Source organism: Scyliorhinus canicula, chromosome 13 (assembly GCF_902713615.1).
Source record: "Scyliorhinus canicula chromosome 13, sScyCan1.1, whole genome shotgun sequence".
Lineage (NCBI taxonomy): Eukaryota > Metazoa > Chordata > Chondrichthyes > Carcharhiniformes > Scyliorhinidae > Scyliorhinus > Scyliorhinus canicula.
The window spans coordinates 154,211,684-154,226,873 of NC_052158.1; the positions used below are offsets into that span (position 1 = coordinate 154,211,684).

At 52.9% G+C, this 15,190-nt stretch overlaps 1 protein-coding gene across 1 annotated transcript in view; it reads right to left on the reverse strand.

The window, feature by feature from the left end:
• LOC119975797 (segment polarity protein dishevelled homolog DVL-3) overlaps positions 1 to 14,423 on the reverse strand; it is a 137,886-nt gene extending 123,463 nt beyond the window's left edge. Inside the window, exon 1 of the mRNA XM_038815654.1 lies at positions 13,625 to 14,423. Coding sequence (XP_038671582.1) covers positions 13,625 to 13,785 — 161 coding nt within the window. The 5' untranslated portion in view covers positions 13,786 to 14,423. The remainder of the gene's footprint in view (positions 1 to 13,624) is intronic.
• Positions 14,424 to 15,190: the final 767 nt, after the last annotated feature.

Here is a 15,190-nt window from a genome sequence, read left to right on the forward strand (position 1 = left end):
GAAGTGACCATCAATTCAATTAAACAGGGATCATACACAACCAACGTTAAAATGCTTCATCACTGCTGACAGATATAATCACCAATATCAGGTGTCATCAAAGTCAAAGGACCCATTACGAATAAGAAAGTACTTGTATCTCTATAGCTCCAAAAACTGCTTTACATCAATTGAATTCTTTTTAAAAAATGTATTCTATTACTTTTTTTGTTACATAAAACGTGGAGGAACAGAGTCACAGGACCGCTAATTCATTTTAACATCATGAACAAAGCATTTATTAAACATGAAAAGTTGGATTATGATACTCTTTTACTCCCCTCTTATCTTAAATACACACAGATTTTAAGATTAACATGGATTACAAAGTACATCTTAAGCTACAATGGTCTCATTAACACACAGGGTGCGATTCTCCGCTCCCCACGCCGGGTGGGAGAATCGCGGGAGGGCCGGACGACTCACGACACGCCCCCCTGGCACCCCCCGCGATTCTCCCACCCCCCCCCACCCCCCCCGCTCGGATGAATCACCGCTCGCTGATTTTCACGGTGGCCGGCGATTCTCCGGCCCGAATGGGCCGAGCGGCCTGACGTTCCCGACCGGTTCATGACGGTGGCAACCACACCTGGTCGCTGCCGTCGTGAACATGGCGCCAAATGCTCATTTGTGGCTTGTGGGGGGCAGAGAAGGGAGTGAGCACCACGGCCGTGCTCGGGAGGGGACTGGCCCGCGATCGGTGCCCACCGATCGTCAGGCTGGCATCTCCAAGCGACGCACTCTTTCCCCTCCGCCGCCCCGCAAGATCAAGCTGCCAGTCTTGCGGGGCAGCGGAGGGGAGGACGGCAACCTCGCATGCGGGGGTTGGAGCCGTCAGCCGCGCATGCGCGGGTTGGAGCCGGCCAACCAGCGCATGCGCGGCTGACGTCACTTAGGCGCCGCCGTCGCGTCATTCTCGGCGCGCCGCCTTGACACAAGTGTCAAGGCCTGGCGGCTGAGAGTTACGGAGCGCCGCTCCTAGGTGAATAAGGTGCGAGGAGCGGCCTCCAAGGCCGTCGTGAAACTCGGCCGAGTTCACGACTGCCTTCCCGATTCCGTGCGGGAGCGGAGAATTCCGCCCACAAAGTCCCTTTTAAGCACACAAGATGCCTGTGGTAAGACACACTCCCCAAGTGGGGTAAATGCTCTGGTTCGAATTTGGGCTCCTCCAGCAGAGAAAATAGCGACTATTGTATCAAATTCCTTCAGTACCTTAAGCACATAAAGATCATGCCTCAACTTTCCAGGTTCAAGGCCAACTTGAAGCCAACTTCATGCAATGTCTGCTCACAATTTGGTCCTTTGAGATTCGGTGTAATTCTGGTGAATAGGCGCTCTACCCCTCCCAAAGGCTAACGTGGACAGCACCTCCTTCCTGTGCAATTTCTATCACTGAGAATGTCAGCAGAATCGATGTTCTGGGAATGCAATCAGCTTCAGGCCTCACAATCCTAATTGTCCTGACATGTACACACATCACTATTCCCCTATCATTACTGGGTAAAGGTCCTGTAATTCGGCACCTAACAGCATTGTGGGCATACCGACACCACAAGGACTTAGAAGGTTTTATGGCCTTTGAAGGTGTGAATTATGTTTGGAGTTTGTGGGCATGGTACAAGGTAGCAGAGGGAATGTGTTGAGTTCGCGTGTACGCAGTTTGCGTCGGGTGCATGCGCAGCATGCAAAGTGTGTGCACATTGAGTTTGCTTGCCTGCTTCAGGGTGGCACGGTGACATATCTCAACCCATTCCATAGCAGCGTGAACCAAGGGGAGTGGCTAGGCCACGTAGCCCTCACAGAGCCTGTGGGTGGAATGTGTTCTCTGGTAAGGATGCCACAGGCAAGGCCTGCATTTAATGTCCATTACTAGCTGCACTCATACTGTCTCTTCCTACAATTCTGCTGTACTGCCGTTCTCACCAATTGTACTTATTAGGCGATTGTTTCATGTGATCTTTGGGCTTGCTAAATCACTTGAGACTAATTAAGAGTCAGCTACTTGTGAGACTGGAATCATATAATGGCCAAAATGGATGGGAAGGGCTGGGCACACTCTATTCGTTAAAGCATGTGCACGGAGTCACAAATAGCAATCCAACAGCATTTACATCATCTTATTTCTGGTGCCTGCTGACAAGTTTAAATCAGATTTGTCAAATTGAATTCCACAATTTAACATGTTAGGGATATGAACTCTTGAACCAGCGCCACAAGGCCAGCAAAGGCACAGCACGCCAGCTGAGTCTGTCACTGAGGCAATGTCGACACAGCTCATTTCCTAAGCCTTGCAGGGGTTCTGGGTCCCAGCAGAAAGGGGCTGCATTCATATAGCACCTTTCAAAACCTCAGGATGTCCCAAAGTATTTTACAGCCAGTGAAGTGCTTTTTGAAGTGGATTCACTGTTGTGACGTGCGAGGGTCCTGGGGCACTGCGCCCCCTGTTCAGTTAGAACCTCTGCGAGCTGTGCCCACTTTATACAGCGCACAAGATTAATAAGGTCAGGAATACAGGAGACAGCCCTCATCAGGCCCACACTTGGGCCTCCGGTTCTCTACAAATACACAGAGCTGCATGTTAGAGCGACAGGGTTTTTGATTCAACGCCAGAGACCATTAGATTCCAGAAGCTGCCTGTCATACATCTCCGGTCAGCTCTCCACCACAAATATTCCAGACAGCAATTCCCATCGGAACTTCCCACTTGCTGCTCGATCAGCCAAAACCATTCCTGCTGCATACACCCTATGAACAACATGCATTTAATTAAGGGGCAGAAGCATTTTTTCCAAACAGAATTTGTGTTTTTTGTTGCATGAGTTCTCTGCTCATCCCAAGGACATGGTAGATGTTAAATCAATTGTCACAAGGTCAGGAGCTGGAGCAGCTTCACAGGGCAGTCAGTGCATACTGCAGAACAGTGGCAGCACGGGGTTAAATAGAGAGTAAAGCTACACTGTCCTGGGATACAGAGATACAGAGTAAAGCTCCCTCTACACTGTCCCCATCAAACATTCACAGGATAGATACAATACGGGGTTTGATACAGAGTAAAGCTCCCTCTACAGTCTACACTGTCCCTATCAAACACTCCCAGGACAGGTACAGCACGGGGTTAGATACAGAGTAAAGCTCCCTCTACACTGTCCCCATCAAATATTTCCTGGACAGGTACAGCACAAGGTTAGATACAGAGTAAAACACTCTCTACACTGTCCCATTAAGTATTTCCTGGACAGGTACAGCATGGGGTTAGATACAGAGTAAATCTCCCTCTACACTGTCTGATCAAACACTCCCAGGACAGGTACAGCATGGGGTTAGATTCAGAGTAAAGCTCCGTCTACACTATCCCCCATCAAACACTCCCAGGACAGGTACAGCACGGGGTTAGATACAGAGTAAAGCTCCCTCTACACTGTCCCCATCAAACACTCCCAGGACAGGGACATCACGGGGCTAGATACAGAGTAAAGCTCCCTCTCCACTGTCCCCATCAAACACTCCCAGGACAGGTACAGCACGGAGTTAGATACAGAGTAAAGCTCACGCTACACTGATCCCACCAAACACTCCCAGGACAGATACAGCACAGGGTTAGATACAGAGTAAAGCTCCCTCTACACTGTCCCCATCAAACACTCCCAGGACAGGTACAGCACGGGGTTAGATACAGAGTAAAGCTCCCTCTACACTGTCCCCATCAAACACTCCCTGGACAGGTACAGTACGGGGTTAGATACAGAGTAAAGCTCCCTCTAGACCAGGGGTGGGCAAACTACGGCCCGCCAAAGGTCTTTATGCGGCCCACCAAGTCATTAAAAAAAAAGATTTTTTTTTTAAATGTTTTTTTTTAAGGTTAATGGGGGGGGGGCTGTTGGGTTACTTACTGGTATAGGGTGGATACGTTGACTTGAGTAGGGTGATCATTGCTTGGCACAACGTCGAGGGCCGAAGGGCCTGTTCTGTGCTGTACTGTTCTATGTTCTATATGAGGCGCCCAGAATCATAACCGGGTGAAGTAATTATTTTACTTAATATACTATGCGGCCCTTTAAAATTGTGAATTTCTGAATGTGGCCCTTGCACGGAAAAGTTTGCCCACCCCTGCTCTAGACTGTCCCGATCAAACACTCCCAGGACAAGCACAGCACGGGGTTAGATACAGAGTAAAGCTCCCATCCACCCATATTAAAATTCTCTTGGTTTTTATACCTGCTGGACTTATTTAGTTGATGGGGAACTTAGTCGTGTGGGCTCACATATTGACTTGATTGAGGTGGCAAAGTCAGTGGCATGAGGGCATCATGGTGGCACAGTGTTTAGCACTGCAGCCTCACAGCGCCAGGGACTAGGGTTTGATTCCAGCCTTTGGTGATTGTGTGTGGAGCAAACAAGTTCTCCCTGAGTCTGCGTGGGTTTCTCCGGTCCTCCGGTGAAAGGGCGGCACGATGGCATAGTGGATAGCACTGCAGCCTCACAGTGCCAGGGACCAGGTTCAATTCTGGTCTTGGATGACTGTCTGTGTGGAGTCTGTGTGGAGGTGCATGTACACCCACAGTGCAGTTAGGGAGTAAGTTCCTGGGTTCTGATTGTGATTCTAACGTCTCCAAAACTCTGGACCTTCTCTGTTGCCTTCACCTCTATCACCCGTTGCAAATTTGAGCTCATCCGTAACTCTGTTTCCTGCATCTTAACTGGCACAAAGTTCCAATCACCCATGCTCACCTGTAAAATTCTCTTCTCCTGCTCAAAGCCTGTTCTTGCCCCTTGCTTTCTCTCTAACATCTTCCAGCTCTTACCACACTCCCAAGACCTCATGTTTCTTAACACACCTGACTCATTGCACATCCTTGATTTTAACCATTCACGTTGGTGGTTGTGCCATCAGCTGTCATGGTAGCAAATGTCTGGAATTCATTTCCAACACCTCACCACCACTCTCTTCAAGATAATCCTTAAATCCTATGTCTTGCACTGCATTTTGGTCACCTTTCCTAATATGCGCCTCAGGAATCGGTGCTGTTATTTGTGACATATATATATATATATATATATATATATAAATAAATGATTTGGATGAGAATGTAGGAGGCATGGTTAGTAAGTTTGCAGATGACACCAAGATTGATGTCATAGTGGATAGTGAAGAAGATTATGTAAGATTGCAACAGAATCTTGACCAATTAGGCCAGTTAATGGCAGGTGGAGTTTAATTTGGATAAATGGGAGGTGATGTATTTTGGTCGATCAAATCAGGGCAGGAACTACTCAGTTAATGTTCGGGAGTTGGGGAGAGTTACAGAACAAAGAGATCTCGGGGTACAGGTTCATAGCTCCTTGAAGGTGGAGTGGCAGGTGGACAGGGTGGTGAAGAAGGCATTCAGAATGCTGGGTTTTATTGGTCAGAATATTGAATACAGGAGTTGGGACGTCTTGTTGAAGTTGTACAAGACTTTGGTAAGACCACACATGGAATATTGTGTTCAGTTCTGGTCACCCGATTATAGGAAGGATATTGTTAAATGAGAAAGAGTACAGAAGAGATTTACGAGGATGCTACCAGGACTTGATGGTCTGAGTTATAAGGAGAGGCTGGATAGACTGGGACTCTTTTCCGTAGCGCGTCGGAGGCTTAGGGGTGATCTTATGGAGGTCTATAAAATAATGAGGAGCATAGATAAGGTAGATAGTCAACATAATTTCCCAAAGGTAGAGGAGTATAGAGCTAGAGGGCATAGGTTTAAGGTGAGAGGGGAGAGATACAAGAGACCAGAGGAGAAATTTCTTCACACAGAGGGTGGTGCCATCTGGAACGGGCTGCCAGAGGCAGAGGTAGAGCCGGGTACAATTTTGTCCTTTAAGAAGCAGTTAGACAGTTACATGGGCAGGGTGGGTATAGAGGGAAATGGGCCAAATGCAGGCAAGTGAAACTAGCTTAGTGATAGAAACTGGGCGGCATGGACCAGCTGGGTTGATGGGCCTGTTTCAATGCTGTAAACATGTAAGAATCTATTTCATTCTGTAGCTCAGTGTCACATGTTGTCAGATAATGCTTCTGTGAGGCAGCTCAAAATATCGTACAACATGAAGTGCAAGTTGTAGTTTTCTCTTGAATCACTCCTACTGCATGACAAGTTAGTGTTATATGGTGACAGACCCGCCCATACCAGTACTGTACCCCAGTGTTATACAGTGACAGACCCGTTCCTACCAGTACTGTACCCCAGTGTTATACAGTGATAGACCCGTCCCCACCAGTACTGTACCCCAGTGTTATACAGTGACAGACCCGTCCCACCAGTACTGTATCCCAGTGTTATACAGTGACAGACCCGCCCCTACCAGTACTGTACCCCAGTGTTATACAGTGACAGACCCGTTCCTACCAGTACTGTACCCCAGTGTTATAGTGACAGACCCGCCCCCTCCAGTACTGTACCCCAGTGTTATACAGTGACAGACCCGTCCCCACCAGTACTGTACCCCAGTGTTATACAGTGACAGACCCGCCCCCACCAGTACTGTATCCCAGTGTTATACAGTGACAGACCCGCCCCTACCAGTACTGTACCCCAGTGTTATACAGTGACAGACCCGCCCCCACCAGTACTGTACCCCAGTGTTATACAGTGACAGACCCGCCCCCACTAGTACTGTACCCCAGTGTTATACAGTGACAGACCTGGCCCCACTAGTACTGTACCCCAGTGATATACAGTAACAGACCTATCCTCACCATTATTGTACCAGTGTTATACAGACAGACTTGTCCCCACCAGCAGTGTATCTCAGTGTTATACAGTGATAGACCCGTCCACACCAGTACTGTAATAATAATAATAATAATCACTTATTGTCACAAGTAGGCTTCAATCAAGTTACTGTGAAATGACCCTCGTCGCCACATTCCAGCGCCTGATCGGGAGGCTGGTACGCGCTGCTGGCTGTGTACTGCATTACAACCCAGCTATATAGCCCACTGTGCTAAACCAGCACCAGAGTTATACAGACACACCTATCCCCACTAGTACTGTACCCCAGTGTGATACAGGGGCACATCTGTCCCCACCAGTACGGTACCCCAGTGTAAGACAGGGGCATATCTGTCCCCACCAGTACTATACCCCAGTGTTATACAGTGACAGACCCATCCCCAACAGTACTGTACCCCAGTGTTATACAGTGACAGACCCATCCCCACCAGTACTGTACCCCAGTGTTATACAGTGACAGACCCGTCCCCACCAGTACTGTATCCCAGTGTTATACAGTGACAGACCTGTCCCAACAAGTACTGTACCCCAGTGTTATGCAGTGACAGACCCATCCCCACCAGTACTGTACCCCAGTGTTATACAGTGACAGACCTGTCCCCACCAGTACGGTACCCCAGTGTTATACAGTGACAGACGCGTCCCCACCAGTACTGTACCCCAGTGTTATACAGTGACAGACCTGTCCCCACCACTGTACCCCAGTGTTATACAGTGACAGACCCGCCCCTACCAGTACTGTACCCCAGTGTTATACAGTGATAGACCCTTCCCCACCAGTACTGTACCCCAGTGTTATACAGTGACAAGCCCGTCCCCACCAGTACTGTACCCGAGTGTTATACAGTGACAGATCCATCCCCACCTGTACTGTAGCCCAGTGTTATACAGTGACAGACCCTTCCCCACCTGTACTGTCCCCCAGTGTTATGCAGTTACAGACCCGTCCCCACCAGTACTGTACGCCAGTGTTATACAGCGACAGACCCGTCCCCACCAGTACTGTTCCTCAGTGTTATACAGTGACAGACGCGTCCCCACCAGTACTGTACCCCAGAAACAATGACAGACTCGACTCCACCAGTGCTGTACCCCAGTGTTATACAGTGACAGACTCGTCCCCACCAGTACTGTACCCCAGTGTTATACAGTGACAGACCTGTCCCCACCAGTACTGTACCCCAGTGTTATACAGTGACAGACCCGTCCCCACCAGTACTGTACCCCAGTGTTATACAGTGACAGACCCGTCTCCACCAGTACTGTACCCCAGTGTTATGCAGTGATAGACCCGCCCCCACCAGTACTGTACCCCAGTGTTATACAGTGACAAACCTGCCCCTACCAGTACTGACCCCAGTGTTGTTCAATGACAGACGCACCCCTCCAGTATTGTACCCCAGTGTTATAGACAGACCTATCCTCACCAGTACTGTACCCAGTGTTATACAGTGACAGACCTGGCCCCACCAGTACTGTACGCCAGTGATATACAGTAACAGACCTATCCTCACCATTATTGTACCAGTGTTATACAGACAGACTTGTCCCCACCAGCAGTGTATCCCAGTGTTATACAGTGATAGACCCGCCTCCACCAGTACTGTAATAATAATAATAATAATCACTTATTGTCACAAGTAGGCTTCAATGAAGTTACTGTGAAATGACCCTCGTCGCCAATTTCCAGCGCCTGTTCGGGAGGCTTGTACGTGCTGCTGGCTATGTTCTGCATTACAACCCAGCTATTTAGCCCACTGTGCTAAACCAGCACCAGAGTTACACAGACACACCTATCCCCACCAGTACTATACCCCAGCGTTACACAGGGGCATATCTGTCCCCACCAGTACTATACCCCAGTGTTATACAGTGACAGACCCGTCCCCACCAGTACTGTATCCCAGTGTTATACAGTGACAGACCCGACCCCCCAGTACTGTACCCGTGTTATACAGTGACAGACCCGACCCCCCAGTACTGTACCACAGTGTTATACAGTGACAGACGCGTCCCCACCAGAACTGTACCCCAGTGTTATACAGTGACAGACCCGACCCACCAGTACTGTAGCCCAGTGTTATACAGTGACCGACCCGTCCCCACCAGTACTGTACCCCAGTGTTATACAGTGACAGACCCGTCCCCACCAGTACTGTACCCCAGTGTTATACAGGGACAGACCCGTCCCCACCAGTACTGTACCCTAGTGTTATACAGTGACCGACCCGTCCCCACCAGTACTGTACCACAGTGTTATACAGCAACAGACCCATCTCCACCAGTACTGTACCCCAGTGTGATATAGTGACAGACCCGTCCCCACCAGCACTGTACCCCAGTGTTATACAGTGACAGACCAGTCCCCACCAGTACTGTACCCCAGTGTTATACAGTGACAGACCCGTCCACACCTGTACTGTACCACAGTATTATACAGTGACAGACCCGTCCCCACCAGTACTGTACCACAGTATTATACAGTGACAGACCCGTCCCCACCAGTACTGTACCCCAGTGTTATACAGGGGCACATCTGTCCCCACCAGTACTGTACCCCAGTGTTATACAGGGGCACATCTGTCCCCACTAGTACTGTACCCCAGTGTTATGCAGTGACAGACCCGTTCCCACCAGTACTGTACCCCAGTGTTATGCAGTGACAGACCCGTCCCCACCAGTACTGTATCCCAGTGTTATGCAGTGACAGACCCATCCCCACCAGTACTGTACCCCAGTGTTATACAGAGACAGACCCATCCCCACCAGTACTGTACCCCAGTGTTATACAGTGACAGACCCGTCCCCACCAGTACTGTGCCCCAGTGTTATACAGTGACAGACCCGTCCCCACCAGTACTGTACCCCAGTGTTATACAGTGACAGACCCGTCCCCACCAGTGCTGTACCCCAGTGTTATACAGTGACAGACCCTTCCCCACCAGTGCTGTACCCCAGTGTTATACATTGACAGACACGTCCCCACCAATACTGTACCCCAGTGTTATACAGCGACAGATCCATCCCCACCTGTACTGTAGCCCAGTGTTATACTGTGACAGACCCGTCCCCACCAGTACTGTACCCCAGTGTTATACAGTGACAATCCCGTCCCCGCCAGTACTGTACCCCAGTGCTATACAGTGACACACCCGTCCCCACCAGTACTGCCCCCTAGTGTCATGCAGTAACAGACCCGTCCCCACCAGTACTGTACCCCAGTGTTATACAGCGTCAGACCCGTCCCCACCAATACTGTACCCCAGTTATTCAGTGACAGACCCGGCCCCCCAGTACTGTAGCCCAGTGATATACAGTGACAGACCCGTCCCCACCAGTACTGTACCCCAGTTTTATACAGTGACAGACCCGTCGCCACCAGTACTGTACCCCAGTGTTATACAGTGACCAACCCGTCACCACCAGTACTGTACCACAGTATTATACAGTGACAGACCCGTCCTCACCAGTACTGTACCCCAGTGTTTTACAGTGATACACCCGCCCCTACCAGTACTGTACCCCAGTGTTATACAGTGACAGACCCGTTCCTACCAGTACTGTACCCCAGTGTTATAGTGACAGACCCGCCCCCTCCAGTACTGTACCCCAGTGTTATACAGTGACAGACCCGTCCCCACCAGTACTGTACCCCAGTGTTATACAGTGACAGACCCGCCCCCACCAGTACTGTATCCCAGTGTTATACAGTGACAGACCCGCCCCTACCAGTACTGTACCCCAGTGTTATACAGTGACAGACCCGCCCCCACCAGTACTGTACCCCAGTGTTATACAGTGACAGACCCGCCCCCACTAGTACTGTACCCCAGTGTTATACAGTGACAGACCTGGCCCCACTAGTACTGTACCCCAGTGATATACAGTAACAGACCTATCCTCACCATTATTGTACCAGTGTTATACAGACAGACTTGTCCCCACCAGCAGTGTATCTCAGTGTTATACAGTGATAGACCCGTCCACACCAGTACTGTAATAATAATAATAATAATCACTTATTGTCACAAGTAGGCTTCAATCAAGTTACTGTGAAATGACCCTCGTCGCCAATTTCCAGCGCCTGATCGGAGGCTGGTACGTGCTGCTGTCTGTGTTCTGCATTACAACCCAGCTATTTAGCCCACTGTGCTAAACCAGCACCAGAGTTACAGACACACCTATCCCCACCAGTACTGTACCCCAGTGTTATACATTGACAGACCCATCCCCACCAGTACTGTACCCCAGTTATTCAGTGTCAGACCCGACCCCCCAGTACTGTAGCCCAGTGTTATACAGTGACCGACCCGTCCCCACCAGTACTGTACCACAGTATTATACAGTGACCAGCCTCCAGCAGTACTGTACAAACATTTTGATAATTTAATTATAGTAGTGTTGGTGGAGGGGGGGGGGGGGGGGGGGGAGTTTAAGCACCCACAGTACAAACAACACCAAGGAAAATATTACACATCACTGCGACGAGTGGGAAAAAATTAACTTTCAAGTACTCCGATACCTGGGACTTGAATTATAACTGAAGCTACTCAGAGGAACAGGGACCATAAAAACAAACGGATTGATCATGGAAACAGAAAATCTTGCAGTTGGAACAGGGCCTGTCTAAGTGGCAGAGACAGGTTAATTGCTCTAGCCCCTTTGCAAGCACAACCTCCTGCAGGGCCATTAACCTGCTCCACCTCTTCTTACCACCTTCCTGATGGCACAGGTATTGTTTGTCCACATTTAAAGGTAGCATGCATGTTTTATTTGCTTCCAGATGCTGCTGCCTGTCCTCACCCACCCTGAACTCTGTAAACCACCCCAAGCCTCACAAACTCTCCAGATCTCTGCACTCATCCAGCTTCCATCGCTGCCCCCATTGAGGTCATGACCTCAGCTGCCTGGACACCCCCGCCCAAAGTGCTGGAATTCCCTCCCTGAAGTTCTCTGCCACCCACAAAATAACCCTGTTTATGTGGTCTGGTGTCAGTGTTTTGGTGGATGATGCCTGTGTGCAGTGGCCTGTGTTGAAGATGGTGTCTAAATGCAGGTTGTTGCCTTTGCCCAGTGTGACTGTAGCTGCCAGGGACAATGCCAGGCTGCCAGGGACAATGCCAGGCTGCCCCCCTCCTCAAGGACCGGGGCTGTCAGGCCCAGCGGCTCCTCCAGGCCCCAGCTCCTGACAGGAACATTCCCAATGCCGGGATCGCTCTGTCCCGTCAACTTTCAACAAAACACCGCAACACGAAAAGGCTCCGACATTTTCCGGGCCCGATTGGGGGGGGGGGGGGGGAGACCCGGGGGACCGATTTGTGGGGGGGGGGGGGGGGGCGATTTGTGTGGGGGGGGGGCTGCGATTTGTGGGGGGGGGGGGGGGGTGGCCCGATTTGTGGGGGGGGGGGGGGGCGGCCCGATTTGTGGGGGAGGGGTGGCCCAATTTGTGGGGGGGGGGGGGTGGCCCGATTTGTGGGGGGGGGGGGGGGGTGGGTGGCCCGATTTGTGGGTGGGGGGGGCGATTTGTGTGTGTGTGTGGGGGGGGGGGCAGCGGTTTGTGGGGGGAGCGATTTGTGGGGGGGGGGGTGGCCCGATTTGCGGGGGGGTGGCCCGATTTGTGGGGGGGGGGGTGGCCCGATTTGTGGGGGGGGTGGCCCTATTTGTGTGGGGGGGGCCGATTTGTGTGGGGGGGGGCCCGATTTGTGTGTGTGGGGGGGCCGATTTGTGTGGGGGGGGGCCCGATTTGTGTGGGGGGGGCCCGATTTGTGTGGGGGGGGCCCGATTTGTGTGGGGGGGGGCCCGATTTGTGTGGGGGGGGGCCCGATTTGTGTGGGGGGGGCCTGATTTGTGTGGGGGGGGCCCGATTTGTGTGGGGGGGGGGCGATTTGTGTGGGGGGGGCCCGATTTGTGTGGGGGAGGGCCCGATTTGTGGGGAAGGGCCCGATTTGTGGGGGGGGGGGCCCGATTTGTGGGGGGGGGGCCCGATTTGTGTGGGGGGGGCCGATTTGTGTGGGGGGGGCCCGATTTGTGTGTGGGGGGGCCCGATTTGTGTGTGGGGGGGGGGCCCGATTTGTGTGTGGGGGGGGGGCCCGATTTGTGTGTGGGGGGGGGCCCGATTTGTGTGTGGGGGGGGGGGGGCCCGATTTGTGTGTGGGGTGGGGGGGGGGGCCCGATTTGTGTGTGGGGGGGGTGCCCGATTTGTGTGGGGGGGGCCCGATTTGTGTGGGGGGGGGGCCCGATTTGTGTGGGGGGGGGGGGCCGATTTGTGTGGGGGGGGGGGCCCGATTTGTGTGGGGGGGGGGGGGGCCCGATTTGTGTGGGGGGGGGGGGGGCCCGATTTGTGTGGGGGGGGGGGCCCGATTTGTGTGGGGGGGGGCCCGATTTGTGTGGGGGGGGGCGATTCGGGGCGAGGGGTTCGGGGACCCGGGTGTCTCCCCCCCCCCCCTCCCCGCCCCCCCAAGCCGGACTCCGGCCCCCGGGCGGAGAGGGTTCCAGTGCCCGCAGACAGAGAGAGGGAGGCTCGGGGCCCCGGCCGGGTTAGATTGAGGGGAAGGGGAGGGAGACAGCCCCTTCCCCGGGAGGGAGAGCCGGCTCCCGGACGCCACAACAAACACAATTCCCGGCTTTGGAGAGCAGCCCAGTCCCCGGCAGAGGGCCCGGGTCAGTCAGCCGGTGACCGGCCTCGGCCCTGACTGCCGCCGGCCCCCAGCCCCCCGGCCCCTGCCCCAGCCCTCCCCCCGGCCCTCGGTTCCTGCCCCCCCCCCCCCCCCCCCCAGCTCCAGGGTCCTGACCCCGGCCCCCGGCCTCACCCGAAGTCCTGGTCCATGGATTTGAAGAAGAATTTGTAGTTGGGTTTATTCAGCACCAGTTTGAAGTCGGCCAGAGTGACCGTGTCCGCCGGCAGCGGCAGCTTCACCAGGTACGGAGTCTCCTGATCGTCCATGTGGTAAATAATCTTCGTCTCGCCCATGGCCGGTCCCAGGGAGCGGGCCGAGCTCCGGCTCGGGGCTCCGGCACGGGGCTGTCCCACAGGCCGCTCTCTGTCCCCGGCTGCCTGAGCCCGTCAGCCCGGCCAAGGTCTCCTTCCCCTCGGCACAAACTTTGTATCCACCCGGCCGATTGTTCCCTGTTCCCGGCCGATACTTTGTATCCACCCGGCCGATTGTTCCCTGTTCCCGGCCGATACTTTGTATCCACCCGGCCGATTGTTCCCTGTTCCCGGCCGATACTTTGTATCCTCCCGGCCGATTGTTCCCTGTTCCCGGCCGATACTTTGTATCCTCCCGGCCGATTGTTCCCTGTTCCCGGCCGATACTTTGTATCCTCCTCCTCTCCTCCCTCCCGGCCCCGGTGCCACAGGCCGCTCGGAGCACGGGAGGCTGAGCTTGGCTCCGATCCGGTCCGCCCCGCACTGACAGCGGCCGCACGGCCCCAATCAGACTGGGAGGGGAGCGGCCGCCCCGTCACAGCGCCAGTGCCATCAATCCGGCACAGCCCTGCCCAGCGCTGGGCGGCAGGCTGACAGCTGGCACCCCCACCCCCCCGGGCACGGCTGCTGTGCCAGGGAAACGGGAGGGAGCCCCTCGGGGTGAGTGCTCAGTTGGCAGCTTGGGTCCGAGTCTCAGGACAGGGCTGTGGGGCCAGGGGCAGCTCAGAAACTGGCTCCAGCGACTCCAACAAGGAGGAAGCAATAATTAGGATGCTAGGGTGTAGAGAAGCAGACGGTGCCACGCTATGCCAGTGCACCTCAAACCCAGACAGAGCCCATCCACAGAGATAATCTCCAGCAGCATTCAGTTCCACTCCTAACTGCTCAGATACCGAAACAGTCCGTGTCCAAATGCAGCAAGACCTGGGCAATATCCAGCCTCCCGCTGATAAGTGACAGGTAACATTTGCACCACACAGGTGCCAGGCAATGACCATCTCCAACAAGACTGAATCTAACCATCACCCCTTCACATTTCAACAGTATTGCCACCCCTGAATATAAAAACAAATTGTAAGAGTTTTTACACGTTCATAGGAAGGAAGTAGCAGAGCCAGGAGAAATTATTACGAGAAATGAGGATGTGGAAAACACACTGAATAAATATCTTGTGTCTGTCTTCACAGTAGAAGGTGCAACTTAGATACCAGAAACCGAAGTTAACCTCAGGGATCTTTAGAGTATAATCTTGGGTTTGGGTGGCACAGTGGTTAGCACTGCTGCCTCGCAGCACCAGGGAGCCTACTTCGATTCTGTGCTTGGGTGACTGTGTGGTGTTTGCACGTTCTCCCCGTGTCTGCGTGGGTTTCCTCCAGGTGTTCCGGTTTCCTCCCACAGTCCAAAGATGTGCAGGTTAGGTGGATTGGCCATGATAAATTTCCCCTTA